The sequence below is a fragment of the Solanum stenotomum genome, unplaced genomic scaffold (genome assembly GCF_019186545.1).
Source record: "Solanum stenotomum isolate F172 unplaced genomic scaffold, ASM1918654v1 scaffold27263, whole genome shotgun sequence".
NCBI lineage: Eukaryota > Viridiplantae > Streptophyta > Magnoliopsida > Solanales > Solanaceae > Solanum > Solanum stenotomum.
Window position 1 is genome coordinate 23,657 of NW_026029438.1, and position 20,167 is coordinate 43,823.

General features: G+C 34.8%; 3 protein-coding genes across 4 annotated transcripts; 1 reads left to right on the forward strand and 2 right to left on the reverse strand.

The window, feature by feature from the left end:
* Positions 1–428: 428 nt before the first annotated feature.
* On the reverse strand, positions 429–8,512 carry LOC125851576 (synaptonemal complex protein 1-like). Of its 2 annotated transcripts, none has more exons than XM_049531351.1 (14): positions 8,158–8,512; positions 5,996–6,123; positions 5,688–5,873; positions 4,927–4,995; positions 4,778–4,834; positions 4,321–4,374; positions 4,124–4,174; positions 3,944–4,006; positions 2,514–2,678; positions 2,268–2,423; positions 1,971–2,051; positions 1,802–1,863; positions 1,566–1,705; positions 429–695 (listed from the first exon to the last, which is right to left on the reverse strand). In XM_049531351.1, the coding sequence occupies exons 1-13, from the start codon at positions 8,333–8,335 to the stop codon at positions 1,624–1,626; spliced, it is 1,332 nt and encodes a 443-aa protein (XP_049387308.1). In that variant the 5' UTR covers positions 8,336–8,512; the 3' UTR covers positions 429–695; positions 1,566–1,623. The 2 variants fall into 2 exon arrangements, with proteins under 2 accessions (XP_049387308.1, XP_049387309.1); XM_049531352.1 differs by lacking the exon at positions 3,944–4,006 and adding an exon at positions 3,626–3,688 and having other exon boundaries at positions 8,158–8,496.
* Positions 8,513–11,328: 2,816 nt separating this feature from the next.
* LOC125851574 (40S ribosomal protein S6-like) lies at positions 11,329–13,800 on the reverse strand. Its single transcript, XM_049531349.1, has 6 exons — positions 13,708–13,800; positions 13,553–13,617; positions 12,526–12,583; positions 12,324–12,432; positions 11,927–12,199; positions 11,329–11,804 (listed from the first exon to the last, which is right to left on the reverse strand). Exons 1-6 carry the CDS (start codon positions 13,711–13,713, stop codon positions 11,566–11,568), a joined length of 750 nt encoding a protein of 249 aa, XP_049387306.1. The 5' UTR covers positions 13,714–13,800; the 3' UTR covers positions 11,329–11,565.
* Positions 13,801–15,096: 1,296 nt separating this feature from the next.
* LOC125851572 (protein YELLOW LEAF 1, choloroplastic-like) lies at positions 15,097–20,111 on the forward strand. Its single transcript, XM_049531346.1, has 5 exons — positions 15,097–15,179; positions 17,236–17,333; positions 18,187–18,347; positions 19,092–19,167; positions 19,739–20,111. The coding sequence occupies exons 2-5, from the start codon at positions 17,285–17,287 to the stop codon at positions 19,933–19,935; spliced, it is 483 nt and encodes a 160-aa protein (XP_049387303.1). The 5' UTR covers positions 15,097–15,179; positions 17,236–17,284; the 3' UTR covers positions 19,936–20,111.
* The last annotated feature ends 56 nt before the right edge of the window (positions 20,112–20,167 follow it).

The window sequence follows — 20,167 nt, forward strand, 5'->3', positions numbered from 1 at the left end:
ATGTCGTGGAAAAAAACATGTATGAACTTAAACCTAAGAGCAATATGTTGGACTGATAATACAACACCAACAAGCTCGGTGTAATTTCACAAGTGGGATCTAGAGAAGGCAGAGTAATTGAACTAAAACGAACTGAAACAGAGTTAACACAAAATCTCCATTAACAAGGAGCTAAGATAGAAGAAGAGAAACTCTCATTGTTTGAGTTCAAAGACTAACTTTTACAATGCTGAAAAGTACTATTTATAGAANTGATAATACAACACCAACAAGCTCGATGTAATTTCACAAGTGGGATCTAGAGAAGGCAGAGTAATGTACGCGCATGCACCTTACCCCTATCTCTTGGAGGTAGAAACGGCCTTTCTGAATGACCCTCGGCTCAAGTGCATCAAATCAAAATAGTTGTGAATGCGAAAATACGACAATGAGGAAAACATGGCAACATGTTGGATTGATAATAATAAAAATTAATAATACATGAATAATGAGACTATGACTATCCAAAGCCAAAGATGTGATACACCAACACAAAATTTTTCAAACATATAGTTTATGCATCTCCATTTCTTTGGCCTTATACACAACCCAAAAATGAAAAAAAAAAACCTAAGGCAAGAGCTTCATAAACAAGCAAAAAAAAATTGTAGTGGGACTAAAAGCTCCATATGCTCAGGGAGTAAAGCACAGCCAATCTGCAACAAAAAAACACATACCATATTTCAGATTAAGACATCAAGCAGTAAAGGGAATGAATGTGAGTACACATTTTACAGCAATGAAAAAGGCATTATACTCTCTCTATCCCAATTGTTCGGTATTGTTTGACTGGGCACGGAATTTAAGAAATAAAGACCGTCTTTTGAAACTAGTGGTGTAAAACCAGCCTCTGACATTTGACCGGCAATAGAGATCATCTCATTTAGAGTAAAATGAAATTTAAAGTTAGATGGTTTCCAAAGACATTCTTTTTGGGACAGACTAAAAAGAAAAGTGTGTCACGTAAATTGGGATACAGAGTCTAGTGTTTGGCTTCATTCCCGTGTCAGTATAAACAAAACGATAAAGATCACTAGATATAGGGGTTAATTTGCATTAAAAAGGACAGCTATTTGGATGTGCAGCTCTAGATTTTGGGCATGGAGAATTGCCACAATTATCTCTAAGTCGATACATCGCAATATCTTATGGTGTATGCTGGCCTCTCAAGTGCATGGTATTTAGATTTTATCATGATCCACAACGTAAATGATATATTGAGACAGGGGAGTTGTCTACTTTTATGTTTGCACCTACTCCAATCAACAAGTGAGATTTCTAAAACCTTTTTAATCACCTTCTTCCTTTAATCTTGAATTTTCTTTTGTTTTTTCGGTCTGGAGCAGCGGATTAGAATGGGGTGCATTTGGGCAAAAGCACATTATTAAGCAACCGTCAACAGCTTATGATTTTCGAACTAAACACCGTAAATTTGATCTGTTCCTTATCACACGGGACAAAGGGAATACATATCCAATGCAAGACGGCTATGCATACAGGAAAAAGGGAATAGCTGAAAGTGATACCTGTGAACTATTAAAGTGTGCCTCATTTTTCGATAAAAAGAAGTCAACTTCCTTTGCTCTACATGTCCGGATGTCCCCTCTTGGCCTTACGGCGTGAATTGGGTGAATTAACACTGTGATCAGATTCCTTTGCCTTTGTACTGCAACATACAATTTAATAAAGACAACTCTGAGCCTCACATTGCACAATGATAATCTCTACGTCAGGAAATGAGGGACAGATTAGATGTACTGACCAGAAGATGGCAGATAAGAATTTGAACAGAATTATAATGGGCAAAGCCAACAATGCTGAGGCCTACAGCACATAAAACCAACCAAGTTTACATTTATCAGATATAAAATTGGAGGAAAAAGTGGAGATGTAAAGGACCGAGTAATTGAAATACGCAAACAGATACATACCGCAAACCAAATCAGCTCCTTTGTTGCGAGAGACTTTGTAAGGTCATGATTCTCCAGTGTTTCTTTGACTGTGCCTTGTAGCTTCACAGGATATGAGACGACATTTTTCAAATGGTGAACCAAAAATCCAATATAATACTATAAAAAATATATGCATTAATCTAATAGAGGCATTTATAACTTCAACCAGATAAATTGGGAAAAAAAATCAAACCATAGTTTGTCTTCTTAAACTTACTGAAAGCATATGCCTGAGATCATATTTCAGGGGTTAATGTCTCAATTACTTTCTCATACCTGATTATGGTATGTAGTTGCAGACTCAAGGAACTTCCCATAATGATGAACTGCCATCTCTGTGTATGGCTTGGCAGCAACACGAACTTTTTCAACATGTGGTTTTGCAGCAGCAGCAACATCATCAATGTATGGCTTGCTGAATTTCTTAATTTCCTGTCAGAGAACTTTTCTCAGCACTATGCATTCATACATGCATGACAAAATGGGGGAAATGTTTTTCTTAAACAGACTTGGGAATGCTACCTGAACATGAGGAGTAGCTAGTTCTTGAACCTTGAGAATATGTGGAGTTATGGCGCCTTTAGATGTCTCGTAAATTTCAAGAGCTCTTGTAGTTAGCAATTGTACATGTGGCTCAGCAGTAGTGGAAATCACCAACCACTTTTCCTTCGCAACTGGTATCCATTGCTTCAAACCGTAGAGCAGCACAATGAGAGTCAACGCATACCCCCCACTTGATAGCTAAGACACTCAGGAAAACTAATACATATTGAATAATGTAAAACTCAGACAAATGAACCTCCATCAAAAAGAAACTATTGAATATCCTACACAATTTAACAGCCACCCTTATCACTATTTAGCCTCTTCCTATTTCTAAAGGAACTTTCTCCAGAAAGATCTTTTTTTTGTTTGTGATAAACGTGGTGTCTGGGGCCAGCTTTCTCGCACCTCGACTAATACCACGGGATACCTGCCACCTCCCACCAAGGCTATCCCAGAAAGATCTATTAATAATCTACTACCTTAGCAGACGAGGTTTTACCTCACAAGGAACGAGAAAACTTCGGTATGTACATTAACACTTGTTTCTCTAAAGCAATAAGGATTTCAAACAAATATAGTAGTTCGTTGTGGTCAACTATCTTAGCACGCAAGATTTAGCCTCGCAAGAATAAATAGCTCAAGGATAGATTTGTATGATTACTTGTTCAGTACACACATGGATTTAAAATCAATCTAGGTTCCAATTTCGAGTGAATTTCTTCAATTTTGAATAAGAAGTAAGGCAACAATATCTGCAAATACTCACATCCTTGCCTACTGCAGTTGGACTTACCATAAAATATAGTTAAAACAACTATGAGTCAATCCCAAACAAGTAGAAGTTGGCTATATGAATCCTCACAAACCATGTCGCTCCATTTAAGATCATCCGAGGCCAATATTATACAAATTAAAAATAAATATGTACTAGTAGTTATAATGATAATAAATCAAAAAATAAAAACCACGACAATGTAAAATAAAGAATAAACTTCTTTCAAGGTCATGGAAATGTTTAAATTTAAGTGCATGAAACAATCTTATAAGAAAGAAAGATGTTGAACATTAATAACGTAAAATTGGATTACTGTTTTGATTGTTTCCACATGTGGTGCAGCCCATGTTTCAGCTAGGGCCTTCTTTTCAGTAGCCTGAAAAACAAATAGAGAGATAAACAGGTTAAACTGGCTACTTGGACAAGCATCCATTAATAACAGTAGCACACAGCCTAATCGGATATCAAACNTAGTAGTTATAATGATAATAAATCAAAAAATAAAAACTACGACAATGTAAAATAAAGAATAAACTTCTTTCAAGGTCATGGAAATGTTTAAATACAAGTGCATGAAACAATCTTATAAGAAAGGAAGATGTTGAACATTAATAACGCAAGGTTGGCTTACTGTTTTGATTGTTTCCACATGTGGTGCAGCCCATGTTTCAGCTAGGGCCTTCTTTTCAGTAGCCTGAAAAACAAATAGAGAGATAAACAGGTTAAACTGGCTACTTGGACAAGCATCCATTAATAACAGTAGCACACAGCCTAATCGGATATCAAACAGACAAGAAACAGAAGAGTGTACCTTCTGTATCACTATGTCCATAGCAGGTTTTCCGTGCTTCTCCAAAAGAAACTGCAGTTCACAATACAATAAGAAATCAGTGTAGAATCATAACTCATATTACATGAGATTCTTTTATTGTTATTCATATTACACATAATTACTACTACTACATTAGAAGTTCTGCTAAGAAAAGCACGGATTGTTGCTCCAAATACCTGGACATGAGTCAACTGAACTGCAAGCCAAGGTGGTAGCCATGCACCATGCACCTGAATTTTCAGAAAAGAATAGCTTATATTTCCGGGCATGTAGGAAGATTCATCGAAATTTAACTACATCAAGGTGCAAACATGGAAATAAGGCAGCAATAGAGAAAAACCAAATAAACATACTTATCATACAAAACCTATTTGGCGGAAATACTTTGACTTCCGTCTTTCAATTAAGCTATAATGTTTTGGCGGAAATACTTTGACTTCCGTCTTTCAATTAAGTTATAACATTATAACATAAAGTGGATATTCCAGAAAAAGAGGCATTATTTTTCAAACGGACTGAAAAGGAAAGTAAGACAAACAAATTGAAATGGAAGGAGTAGAAATTATGGTCTACAGTTTGGTGAATTCACATGATAAGATGCGTACAGCCCAAGCATACACCAAGTAATTATACCTCTCCAAGCTGCTGAGCTTTTGACGTGGCTTCAGATCTAGCTCTAATCATTTCCTCCTGAAAGAAGAGTATATAGGAGAGGTATTAGAAATTGTATCCGACCGTACAAATTTCATAAGTTTGGAGTGGTGTCTTTATCAAGAGCATGCCTCAGCAATCTGAAGAGCCCGTTCAGTTTTTCTTAATATTGCCTCCTGCTCATCAACGGTCTTTTGAAGCTGCATAAACACAAAAGAATGTGGAATGGCATCTTATAATTAGGCTTAGTACTGACCAAGAAAAATACTAAATTGTAGCTGCATGCAAGAGCTGGAAGATTAAGCATTCACAGGATGAAGGATACTTCTGGTCATTTGTAAGTGTAGATCAAGTCTAGTTAACGGCAAAAAGAAAATCAACTTCTGGAACCAGCAAATGATAGGTTAAATTACTAAATTACTTGGTCAGCCATGAAGATTTTTGGTATCTAATATTATATTTACCTCTTAAGTTCTCCGTGGAATTTCATCCCATACATTATCAGTTAGGATGAGCTCATCCTGTACAGAACTCCTTTTCTTGATTTTACTTCTTTGGAGAGGAGGGAGGGGATGATTGAATTCTATTAATAGCCATACTCTTGCAGTATACAGTCATAAAGTAAAATGCACCGACTCAAGCATCTACAATCAGCTATACCATACAACAATCAAGTCTTAGAGATGGGCGGCAGACCTAAACCATCTAGAAAGGAAACATCTTTTGAAACTGTGCCCATAATTCGTGTTGAAACTTAAGCTGAAGTGCAATATGTGAAAACATCATTCTCAAAAAGAGTTCGGATAAGGACAGGGGAACACAATTTATTATGGTGGAAAAATTGTAGAAAAGTTCATATTATGTGGTAAAGGTAACCACATGAGAAGCTTACCTTCTCAACTTTTGAATTTAATTCAGTTACTCTCTTCTCTGCTTCATTTATCTGGGTTCCCAACTCTTTTTTCTCCTTATTCTTCATATCAACTTCCTTTTTTAGTGTCTCAACTTGCTTTTCTAGTTGATCAACTCGTGCATGAGCCTTTTTAACTTTCTCCTCAGCATCCAATGAACCTTTTTCCTGGGAGAACAAATAATCAAAACTTTTAGAATGTGTGTTATAGAAACATTATTCAGACATCTTAGTTTGTGTAGAACTGCACGTAAGAGCCAACACTTGTATGGAGAAGTTAGTCGACTCACTTGGAGAGAAGATATTTGGGCTAGCAATGAAGCAATTGACTCTGATTTCTCTTTTATCATTTCCTCCTTGCCAGCAATGACTTCATCCTTCTGTTTCAGTTCCGTGGCAGCGTCCTTCACATTTGATTCTTCAAAAGCAAAAACTTTTTAGAGGACATGGTAAGAATATTTGAGGAACAGCTCCCTATTGCTTAAGCCAAAACATCTTACTGCAGACAAATATGACTACTTCTAACATTCCGTTTTATCTCTGGATACCACTATAGATAACTTAATGGGCATAACAAGAAAGTATAATGGAGATGATATACTTATAAGGATGTAATGATATCTCTTTAGCTATATTTTTCTTTCCAACAAACAAGTTGTGCTTCCTTCCTTTTGGATTATCATTTTGACAAGAGATTTTTTTTTCCAACAGCTTTCTCAATAAAATATTGCCAGAGAGGTAATGTCACCCGTCTTTATACTACATCAGTTGAAAATTCTATCTTCAGTGGGTTACTTCTCTGTAAATACAACATCTCTTAAGCTCTTTAATTACTATTGATGCTCTGTCAAATAATAGCACATAATTCTGTATAGGGTGTGAAGAAAGGATGTCAGCGAGAAATGGCAAATTGGAGTTTGCAGCTGCATCTGTCTAAAAGCAAAAACCAATGAAAGAACTAGCTCTATGTATATGATGTCAAAACTTCATAACTAATTTAGTGGCACAGTACGTAAAGCAGTTGTTCGACGAATGCATCTAATTGAAGCAATAGTTTTTATCTACTGTTCCTTCACTTCCTACAGCAAAGACCAAAATACATGATAGTAAAATCATAGATAGTTCTACCCGAAGGACAAAAGTACATAGCATAGAACACCAAAGAGAAGAGATGCATCGAACATTAATAAGCTGAAGCAGCAGGTACTTGACAATATCATTTACTTGGACATGTGGAGATATCCATATATATAAGTTTACGATTTCTTCGGGGATCAAAAGTAGCTCTAACTTACAACTTTTACATTTGACTTCAATCTAGCCATTTCTTCACCTTGTTTAAACAATACAAGTAATTGAACAAAGTTACTTTACATTTCTTAATCCTGTAATCTTGTATCACAGACTTCTGTCTTCAAATCTAGCTCAACGTTAACTCAATTCCCAAAAGATAAGAACTTTAATCAGTCAACCAATTAAATCATCAAGTTAATATCTCAAGAGTCCCTTGCATCACTAGAGTTGAAGATTAAGGATAGTTCCCTATGCCTCGAAAACAGTTTCCCCATAAGAAATTCCTTTTATGATTTCATTTTCCCCTATTTGTTTGCCTTGGAATATGGACAAGGGTACGTGCTCAGCAGAATCCAATAGCTTAGGCTCAAACTTTGTATTCATGTTAAAAAAATCCATTAATATGCATAAATAATCTATCCAGATAGTGATTCAAAACCCCCAAAAAGATAAAAATCATGACTCTGCCTATATTTCTAAATATGGGAAAGTTACTTTCCACCAAAGGAAACAAATTACTTATACCACTTACGAGAAGACATCATTTTCTTTTATAAAGATCCCATCTCATATTTTACACCACTTGTTTTAACCAACTCATAGATATCATTACCAATCATTAATACAACAAAATATACAACCAAAACATTATCATCATAATACTATCTTCCACCAAACAAAGGAAAATGATCTCCAATGCAAAATATTTTCAAATGCACCTTAAAACGCTAGCCTTTTGATCAAGTAATCCACACATAAATCCAAAAAGCACACTTGCCCAAACACCCACAAGAAAAAAGAATCATAAACTAAACAAAAACACAGCCAAAAGGGAAAATTTTCAAGAAAATGATCCTCCAATGCAAAACATTTTCAAATGCACCTTAAAGGTCCAGTCTTTCAATCAAGTAATCCACACATAAACTCAAGAAACACACTTTCCCAAACACCCACTAGAAAAAGAATCATAAACTAAACAAAACAGTGGAATATGATCCTCCAATGCAGAACATTTTCAAATGCACCTTAAAGGTCCAGTCTTTCAATCAAGTAATCCACACAGAAACTCAATAAACACACTTTCCCAAACACCCACAAGAAAAAAGATTCATAAACTACACAAAAACACAACAAAAAGTGAAAAAATTTCAAATCTAACCCAAAGATTGGATCTTGGACTTAAGATGGTCCAACTCTGCAGAAGTGGAAACATGGGATTTAACCACTTCCACTTCATCATCCACAGATTTAACCTCAGCTTCAGCTTTCATCTGTGTAAATGTCAGTGCAATAAAAACCAATAAAGTGAAGAAAATGAGCCTCATTGATGATGCCATTACAAACCCACAGCATAAAAAATGAGCTTTTCTGGGGATTTTAATTAGGAAATCTATCCAAAGATATAAACTTTTTTGGGTTTCTAAAGCAAATCTTGTTCGGACTTTCCAAGAAAATGAGAATCTTTACAAAGGTTAAACAAAATATAAGGAAATAAATTTGATTATGATGAAGTTATTCTTTGTTGTAGTAATATTATAGTGTATATTATATTGTTTGGGTAGTTGGTTTCTTGATTTTTTGGTACATGGCTGGTAATTAATGTAGGAATATTAAGATTTTTATTATTTTTTATTCAATGTTCGATATTCATATTAGTACTTAGTCTATTCACATAGGTTTTGACTTTTGGTATTTGTTATCTTTGTGGTTTTTTACTTTTTCGGTTCCTTTTTACTTGTTAAATTTTGATTTGACACACTTATTAAGAAAACAATTGATACAGTAAGTTTATCATTTTGTCTTTTATTAATTGATAAAGTCTTAACATATTTACTCACTACATTTTTCAACATTAACTCAATGTTAATAAATTGAATGTATAATAGGAAGAAAGAAATGGTATTTCCTTGATTTATCAAAATAACAATTAAAAAGGGAAATCAAATTAGGAAATGTTTAACAAGTAAATAGGGACGGAGGGGGGTATGTTTAAGTCCCAACGTCAATTTTCTATTAGTTGTCATTTTTTTTCACTATCATTTTTTTTTTTTACTTTTCATTACTATTTTGATTTCCTTCAATTGAGTCGAGACTCTTTTAAAATTGTTTACTTTTCACTAGATATAATGTTATTGTTATCGTAATATCAATATTCGCATGGGACCTCGACTAATCAAAATTCACTTTGAATAGGGCCATTTAGGAATTGAGTTACTTATAAGAAACAATTTCATATGCAAAATTTAAAACAAAAACTTCTAATTAAGGAAGTAACAACTTCATCCGCACATCATTTTGGTCGGTGGAATCTCCAAGATCCCGGAATCTTGAGACTTGATGATGTCAAAATTGAACTAAGGTACAAGTAACCAGGCCTAATGTACAATTCTGAGCAACGTAATTTGGGACTTGATGTTTGTTTCTTTTTTGGTTAAAAAAGGGACCTCATGTCTATTATTATTACTAGCAGGTCAGCTCAACTGCTCAAGTACACACTAATTGACTTTACAAACCTTTTTTTTTCAACCTTTGGGACCTCATGATAATTTACCTTTATAATAAAAGGAAATCTTCTAAACTACAAGAAACAAGTGTTACAATTAAAATCTTGCTTATACAGATACCTATAAATATTTAAATTGAATGAGTAACATACTAATCTGTCCCAAAAAACACATTTTTATATTTAATAACGTTTTAATTTTAAAATTCTTATTTTACCTTCAATAAAATGATTTATCTACACAAACATCAACTTATTTTAGAATACAAATTTGGCAAAATGGTCTGGTGGACCCTTGTACTTGCATGAGTTTGTATTGTGAACCCTTCTACTTACTCATTTGTCATCTGGACCTCTGAACCCATCTAAACTCAACATTTTAAACACCTTTTTTACCCTTTAGTTGTGCGTGTACCACAAACGCATGACACGTAATTTTAAAAATAATTATAAAATGACATGTGTATATATATACCACTTCATGTCATCTTGACATTTTTATTATATTTAATTAATATATTTCTGATTTTTATTTACCTTTTGCCACCAAACCCACCACTTTCCCCCACAATCTCATTTCAATTTCTCCTTTCACTTTTTTTTTCAACCTCTTCTACTCCTTTCATTGAAGGAAAAACATCAGCAGCAATCAAGGCAATCCGTCTTTGTTTTCATCCAAATCGATGAAGAGAGGTTCACCGCTTGAGTGTACAGTGTGTCAACGTCATCCTAGACTAGTATCTGTGTGTGGCTATATATACCCACATTTTTTCTTTCTCATTGTTTTCTTCATTCCCACAAAATTGTTTGAGTATGTTTGTTGGTTTTGTTTGATTTTTAATTTATCTATGTAAATTTTGTAACTTATTTTCGTATTTGTATATTGCTTAGTCTAGATTTCATCTTCTATTTATGTCTTTGTTTAATATTTAGGTTTTTAGTCAATTATTCTGATTTTTTTGATATTTTTTGGGGATTCTATTTGTTATGCTTTCAATTACATGTTTCATTTATAGGATTCTAAGAAAAGCAACTTGCATGATGATGTAGAAAACTACAATAGGATCAACCACAAAATGAAGCAAAGAATTAACTGAAAATGCATAGAAATGAAAGAGGAGTATAACGATAAAAAAAATGGAGAAGAAATTTGGAGAAAGAAGATCGAAAAAGAGGCAAGAAAAAGCTCAAATTTGTCTAATAATGGTGTTAAATGCAAATGGGGAAGAAGATGACTTTATAAAACCCTAATGTGGCTATTGGACCCTTTTAACCAGATTTCACGCTCTTCAAGTGTGTGTATCACACGCCCCTTAGTTGTGTCTGCCACATAGAACGCCAAGTCAGAAAACGTGTTTAAAATGTTGAGTTTAGATGGGTTCAGGGGTCCAGATGACAAATGGATAAGTAAAAGAATTCAGAATACAAACTCATACAAATACAAAGGTCCACCAAACCCTTTATTTCAACAATTTTTCTTTCTTTCTTAAACTCCGTGTCAAAACAAATTGTAGCATACATAATAGAACTGAGGGAGTATATATATATATATGGGATTTAATAATACCAATTTATATATAACAAATTAACAATAACATAATACTCTAAGAACCAATAAAACTAGCAGCAACACATGTTGAAGCAGAAGGGTCTTTTGCTCCAATATGCTCCAAGCAGAGCCAAATACTATAGCACAAAGTTCCATTTACTAATCCTAACACAAAACATGCTTAAACTAACAAGTCATCAACCTCAATATAGTTTAGAAGACTGTTGCAAATACATTAATGTCAGATAAGTAAACAAAAAAAGGAACTAATCAATATTAAGAAAAACAGAAGACAGATGATCCTTATATATAGGGGCAAAGTAACCAAAATCTGGAGCATGAAAGATAATTGTATGTGGCAACTATCAGATCAAAGTATCGCCTGAGAACACTAGAAATGACAAATACTGCGTAAGACATCCAGAAACAACTATAAGAACCAGACAAAAAAATAGCAGGAATTAGATCCCACTCATCATCATTTTTCCTCCCCTCTCAATAAGATCCCACTGAACTTAAGCGGCAATAGATGGCTTAGATGCTGCAGAGAGTCTAGACCTCTTCTTAGCCAAACTCTCACTACGTCTTTCTCTTTGTTCCTTCAACCTACTAGCAAGAAGCTTCTGATAATCAGCTGCCTCTGACTTAGCCTTGGCAATTCTCTTCTTCTTGTCAGCAATTCTCGCTCTCTTTCTTTGTAACGTCAGGGGTGTCACTAACCTCTGAATCTTAGGAGCTTTGCTCGCATTTTTACCTGTCCCCACGGAAGATCACAACACTTAGCTAGTTCACGGTTTCCACATCAGAAAGCATAAAATTTTTTTTGAATAAAATGCAAAAACTAATGAGACAGTAGATACAACAGTAACAACTAACCGGTTTTGGTGGTGAAATTTCTTCGGTAAGTGTTGACATACTTCCTGACATCGTCTTCCTTGGAAAGATTGAAGAGCTTTCTGATCTTGGAAGCCCTTTTGGGTCCTCTCATCCTTGGCTTTTCGGTGTCGGTGAGTCCAGGCAGATCATTCTCCCCCTTTTTAACAATAACCAGGTTCAAAACAGAAAGATCAGGGCTGACAATGCATCCACGGACAGACTTCCTTCTGCGCTCTCCATTTCGCCTACCATGACCACGGAAGCAAGGAGTACCTGTTTCATGTGTAAGCACTTAGATACATAAATAACAGCTTTTCTTTTTATAAAGATCTTAAAATAACAGCTTTTGATGAAAAGAAACATTTAGGTGTGGCCACTAAGCTCATTCTAAACATACCTCTGTAGAGCAAAAGGCGAACACGGCCAGGAGTTAACACTCCCTGCTTCATTGGGAACCCTTGCTTGTCACATCCTCCCATTATCTTGAAAACGTAACCCTTGAACTCCTGTCAATTAAAAATAACAATTATGGAAAAGAGTTAACAAGAATAGCATGATTTCCAACCAAAAGCCACAGAGTAAGGAGAACAGAAGCCTACCTCACCCAAAGCATCTCCACTAACTTCCTGGGAGATCCTTTTGTCAAAGAAAGCTCGGCTGCATATAAAGAATTCAGCTTAGATATTTCTATTTCAAAAGTATCTTCTGAATACATCAATGTTGACAAACTAAACTGGACATGCATGCTCAAAAAAACCCACAGAGACTGCTTACATAAACCCACCACTCAGCTATAAAGCTAAGTACAACAATTATAACTATAGCACCATCACTACGCTATGCCTCAATCCCTAACAAAGTTATGGTTGCCTATGCATCCTCTTTATATTCATTCCACTCCATCTAGAGTCATGTCATTCCAATACACCAAGGCTCAATCCCAAACTAGTTGTGATAGGCTAAGAATCCTCTATATCCACTCTATCCAAAGTCATGTCATTCCAATACTCGACATTTGTCTTAAAAGACAGAATTTTACATGGGCTTTAAGAGAATTACTAAGAGTCATATAACACTAAATCCTCAAAATCACACATTACTCCTTCCAGTTTAACTGTAAGCTCCACCAACACCCAAAAGCAAACAGAACTCTCATTAATCACAGTAAATATGAATTTAACATTTTTTTCCGATAGGGCAGACAACATTACTTCATTGCTGTATTTACTCGTTCAAAACTAGTTTGATCTGATACCCATATCTAACACCATGAGGAAATGATAAGGTTTGCATACACTCTATAATCCCAAAATGCAGTTGAAGGATTACACTGGACAATAACATAAATCAACCAATCAATTGAAGCACAGTACTACACTCAATTCCAAACTAGTAAGGGACAATCATAGCAATAAACTACAAAAATTCAGCTCAATTTAGAGGTCCATTTCATTCCAACAATAAATTTGTTTTATCTTTTAAGATCTAACACTTACACTAACAATTTCGTTCATTATCAAGGATCTCACATCAACACAAACATACAATCACAACAAATTCTTATCAATTCCATCTCCATAACACAAAGTAGGTAAAATTGAAAAACAAAACACTATATTATCTTACAGTTTCTGATCATCGTCGATTTCAAGCTTTTTCTGGCACCCAGTGGTCGGATTCGCAATGTTGAACTGCAAAATACATAACAAAACATGGCATCAGTTCCATTATTACACTGAAAAACACACAATTAAGGTGAAAATAATGGTTTATTGAGTAACCTTCATCTTCGGTTGGAGGCCGTGAAGATGATGAAGTGTTCAAATACACTTGGCCTCTATTTGCGATTAGGGTTTTTTCGAAATAAAATGTTTCGGGTTATATATAAATTAGGTGAACTTGGGTTTAGTATTGGGCCCTCACTAATGGGCTTATTTTTGGGGCCCTAACCAACTTAGCCTTTTTTTCTTTTTCTTTTTGTTTACTAGTGTTTCCATAAATTATTTATAATTTTATATTATAAAAATATATGGTATATTTTAGATATAAATAGTTTATATTATAATAATTTATATCATGAATATTTATCCTAATTTATACTATATAACAATAATTTGGTCTTTCTATAAATTATGTTTATACCATAAAAACAGATGGTATATTTTAGATCCAAGTGTTGTATAACTATAAAAAATAAAACAAAATGAATATGATTTTATGTGATTTGTAGAGTGTTGATGATTATTGTATTGTCTTGTACCTTAATTGTTCAAAGACTATCAAAGTTAAGACAGATGGGAAGAATCACCTGATATCTTTTTGTCTTCGCTGAGTTTTGAACTTGAGATTTCAAGTTCTCAATCACTATCATACTCTTGAGTATAATTATATACTTTTTACTAATTTTAGTTAACATATGATGCATACTAGTACATGGTGTTTGTACTTTATACGGATGTTACTCATGCACTTTCTTTTGAGTGCAAACTACGATTCATAAACATTTATGCAACTTTTCTGATGATAGATGTCTTTCTTTCAAACATTGATGGATTTTATTTTATTTTTCTACTCTTAGACAAGTTTTTAGCTAGAGTTCTCGTATGATCACTTTCGAGTTCTAGGGTACATAGTATAGATTTTTGCTTCATTTTATTTATTTTATTTTGAGACCCTTACTCACTATGTTATGCTTCTTAAATGTCTAGTAATTTAGATATTGCATGTGTTAATTGTTAAGGTTTGGTTCACCCACGGAGGGAACAATATGAGTATCAGTCGACGATTTGGATCGTGACATACTTCAACATAAATAAAATATAGACTATCCTTTTAAAATGAGAAAATATATAAAATTTCCTCTGAACTTGGCAGCAAAATTTACTTTAGTACTTAAAGTGTTAAAGTAAATTTTGCTACCAAGTTCAAGGGAGATTTTATATATTTTCTCTTTTTAAAATTAGTAAAAAGTATGTTCTAGTATTATTTTTAAGTCATTTCTAATATTTTAGAGAAAATTCTGTCGAAAGCGCCATCCCGAATGAGTGTTGTAGAGCCTGATTTGAATTTAGTCGGAGCTCCAATTTACACTCCGAACACCGGCTGGGAAAAAAAAAATCAACAAGCTTTAAAGCTTTTCTTTCTTCTCTTCTTGTTCTTCCTCCAATTTTGCAGAAACCCAAAGAAAAAACTAGGGATTTTCTGTTCTTCCTATCATTCTTCTTCAATATATTGGGTATCTGAAAAAAAAAAGGTTCGTGCTTTTACTCATTTTATTTATTTTTCCCATTTTTCTTTTGTGGGGGTTTGTATTTTACTCTTCTTGTGGAATTATCGTTTGGGTTTACTTTGTTTTTGTGAAAAAGGTTGGATATTTCCATTGATATTGATGAATTCTTTGTGGGTTTTAATGGTATTGATATGCATTCAATTTATTTTTGTGTTTTTGACCGGACACAAAGTTTAAGAAAGTAATGAATGACTATTGAATATTTCACGTGGAAAGTTGAGATTAAAGAATTGTGAAAGAAATGAAAGTTATGTTTGTTTATGAAATGAACTAAAAGGGAAAGTAAGATATATAAATTGAAATGGAGGGAGTATTAAAGTTGTGTTTTTTAGGCTAGCATGATGTAGCTTATAGTTTCTTGGAGGAAATGGATTTTGTCAGTGCCTATGCCATTGATGATGATTGTGTAATTTGAACACCCTTTTGTTGTCATGTAAAAGCCATTTGCCTTGTTCTGTTATACAAGGAGTGTTCTATGGTAGATGATGGAGTTTGTTCTTGACATACTATGGGTGCTAAACCTATTTTACATGAAGTTTGGAACACTACAAAAAAAAAAAAAAAAAAAATTCATCATTGCTCGTAGCTGACTGAATTTCTGAAAGATTAGTGAAGGATTATGTTGTTTAGCTATAGAATTTGTCTGTTGCTAATTCCTGATTTTTAGCAGTGGTAGACTTTGTATCAATAGGGGGTTTAGCTGGTACATTCAATTTTAGCATATTTTTACTACATTTTGGAGAATCTGCTGGAAGTATGCGCCCACCCCCTCCCCGTGTAAGACCTTTACACATGGGTATGTCAAGGCAGATGAAAAGTGATGTAACTGAAGCTTAAACTAGAGGCGTCTATCTATTTGGGAATATCACAAAACAAGTGCTGGTTGCCCTGTCTTGCGTCTAGCAGTGGTGGAGACACTCTTCAGAAAGTGGGGTGTCATCTGACACAGGATCACAGAACATTTTTCTTATATGTGTGTGTAAATATATTTTTTGTAACATCATGTATATATAAGACAAGCTGTCACTGCTTGAAAATAATACAAAGTAAATATCAAGTTGAAACAGGAAGTAAGATCTTAAAACCAACAGAATCTTAGACCCAAACTACTTACAAGCTGAACTTTAGACAGTGAAAAATCCTGGGTAAGCTGCTAACGTCTAAAATAGTTAACGTAGTACACCCTATGTTCCAAAGGAGGAGCCATTATGAGCCTCGTCTCAAGACGGTATACAGAATACACGGATCTGATCTAAGATATGGTTGTCTTTACAGTTTTATAAGATTGTAACATAATATTTGTAATGAAGTTTGTTATTTTGGTTTGACTTTACTAGTAATATCTTTGAAGATACATGATTTTGGAATGCATAACTATTTCCTCCAGAGTTGGAGGCTAGGAGCTATGGAACCCGCTAATGCACATCTCTCCTTGTCTCAGACTTTAAATTAGAATCTGATTTGTCTCTGTACAAAGTTCAGAATTTAGGTTCCGTCGTGGTTGTTTGCTAGCTTTCCCCTCATATGCATCTAATTCTGTCGCATCTACTTTCTCGTAGTGCCCAAGTTGAACTTTGTATTGTCTTATTAAGATAGCGGGATGGATAGAGAAAGGAAAATGTGAGAAAAATGTTGTTTGCTGTGGGCAGTTGAGATGGAGTTGGCCCTCTATGTTCATTCCTTAATTTTGTGGTCTTTTTATTAACTTTGGAAAGAAAATGTGAAAATTGGTAAAGAAAAAATTTAGTTGTTTCACTGATCATTAACTGGACTTTTTCTGGAATAGCAGTTATATGGAAAAAATATTGGCTGATTTTCTGTATATGTACAAGCTTCACTAATTATCAAACACTCATGACTCAAATAATTGAATGAAGTTATAGTCTGGTAGTGGACACTACCATCCTTCCGTTGGGACTAACACTTATAGTGCGCCAAAGGCGAGAAAGGTTTTCCATTTCCATGACAAAGAAATATAATACATTTGCATATTGAATCTACCCTTCCTTTCGGATTTCAGGATTCTATACGAGTTCAATTTCAGGGAGACTCAGAATTCTTGCAAAACGATGTTGTTAACTGCCAGTACCACCATGAGTGTAACTTCTTTGCCAATAGGTACGTGGCTGTATGCTCCCGATCGGTTCTTTTTAATTGGTACCTCCGCATCTCTTCTGAAAGGATGTCAGAATTGCTTTTTGGCATGTCATTAGGATCACATGGTGAAACCGGGCATATCGTTGATCCTGTTTAATGTTAATAGATCAGCATCTCTTGCTGTTAGCTCATTGAGAAGCCTTTGCCACATAGATGCAAGAATAACTGAATAGCAATTGCTGTTAAGTGCTGTAGGAGTTAAGACAGTCGCATTAAGTAATGATCCTATTGTAATATTATAGTTGCTTTTCTGCTTATACTATTAGACTGTTTAGCTCTTTCTTTGTCTGTAACTCTGTACATGAAAACATCAATTGGCACTCACCCACTCACAGCCAAATATATAATACTCATGAGTCACGACAACAACAATTACATTGCTTAATCTCAAGCAAATTGGGGTCCGGATATATGAATCCTCACCATTACCCATGTCGCTCCGTCTAGGTTCATGTCAAATATATAATAACTTAATACTGCAAATCAGTTGAAGTGAAATTTTGGTTTATGATCTATCATCCAGCTTGATTGAATTTGGTTATTTTGACTCATTAGATTTAAAATTAATGAAAAAAGTACTCTTTGATTTTCTATTAAACTTGATGTGATCGTGTTTAGGTTTTGAATTAATGTAATTGAACATTACATTTTCTTGATAATCTAATTGACCGCTTACATTTAAGGTGTGACAACAATGTCATCAAGACATTCGATACTTTAAAATTCAATGTTGGCAAAATCCTTTCGAAGATTTGCTGCTCATCCTGTAAGTCATGCTATCTAATTTGTTAATCATTGAATATTGTTATCACAGTGAGAGCAGGGGATCAATGCCGGAAGCAATTCAAGCCAATAGTATCAGTTCCAGCTTGCCTCCAACCGGTTGGCATGCAGTTACAACTCAATAACAATAGAAGAAGCTTGAGATGTCCTGTTCAAGAAAGGCGTGCTTCAATAATATGTGCTGCTGCTCTGGTATCAGTCTCTTCGATGCTTTTTCGTATAATTGTTCCCAGTGCCTTGTTTACCTAATTACATGCCTCCAGCGATTCTAGTGGGTCAATCTGTACTTGTCATGTCTTTTATATTAATTTTGTACTACTTTTACTGTGAGAAGCTTTGGAGCTTCAGAATGCTACTGCAAGTAGCTGTTTATGGCATAAGTTATCAGATTAGACTCTGTCTCGCTATATGCAGTTCCGCATGCCAAGTGGGTTCTGCAGTCAGCATACTGAAAATCAACTGTATTTACTAGAACAAGTACCCTAAAATCTTTATCAGCTTCTCTATTTGCTAGTTATTGTTTATAGATATGGGTATGTAACATATGGAGATACATTTTCTTTGAGAAGGTAACATGTGGACTTGTGGAGATATATGTTTCGTTTATTACTCCGTCCGTTTCAACTAGGTACATGATTTAAGAAAATAAAAAGGACTTTTGAATCTTGTGGTCTTAAAAGTAAAGATACGTAGAAAGTACCCAAAAATTAGACGAAGAAATTGAAATGAAGGGAGTACTTGTAAGTGGTAGCATTTCAAGTTACAGGCAAGACAATCCGAAAAAGCAACTGATTAATATGTATATCACTGTTCTTGATGCTGTTACTACTACTACTACCCACATTCACCATTTGGTTTTCCATTTCCTGTATCATTCAAGTAAACTATATTACTATAAGCATTTCCGTTTGACCTTTTGTTCTTGCATCAATGCAGAATGCAAGATGTGCTGAAGGCCAGACACAGACAGTTACACGAGAATCATCAACCATTACAGTTGCACCAGTTCAAGGTAATCTTTTCATGCTCTTAGTAGTAACCGGTATACCTATGAATGGAAATAAAACAATTTGTATTTTGCAACTTAGTTGTTTTCACTGCACTCCGTCCAGCCGCTGTAAAAGGATCATAGAATCAGTTTTATCTCTACTTAACCAATGATTTTCACCAAGGTTTATCAACAAAAAGTTTGGCATAGTACATAAACATGACCCTTAACTTGGCTTCAACTGACAACTATGCCTTCCAATTTTGGGAGTGCACAATAGTCACTTAAACTTGTATAAAATTGAACAAGTAGACACACGTGTCCTACGTTGCATAATACACGTAGGACGCCACACAGGACACAAAATTGTCATGTAGGGTTCCATGTAGGATGAATGTGTCTATTTGTTTAATTTTATACAAGTTTAAGCGTTTATTTGTGCACACCAAAAGTTAAAAGGTCATAGTTGTCAGTTGAAGCCAAGTTAAAGGTCATGTCTATGTATTATGCCAAAAAGTTAACAACTACTTTTGCACTTTATAAAGATCCAGTAGGAAGTATCATTTGAATGCTGATATGTCGGGGCTGAATGCAGGAAAGGAGAAATCCCCTGACCTGGATGATGGTGGGACTGGATTTCCCCCTCGTGATGATGATGGAGGCGGAGGTGGAGGTGGGGGTGGTGGAGGCCATTGGAAAGGTGGGTTCTTCTTTTTCGGGTTTCTTGCTTTCCTAGGCTTGTTGAAGGACCAGGAAGAGGAAGGACCCTACCGGGACCAACGGAGAAGATGAAGAAAACAAACCAGAATTACTGATACTTAGAAATCAAAACAAAATTGGAAGTCCAGGATTCGTAACTGGTCTACCATCGTTAATCTCCAGTCATGGCTTCGAGCAACCTCTAGTAGGACGATAATCTTCAATTGGTTATGTATTTGAGTGTAGCATTACTTATAGCTCATTATATAGAAAATAGTGTTGTGAACTTAGAAATAGTCATTCTTTTTTCATATATCCCAGTTAG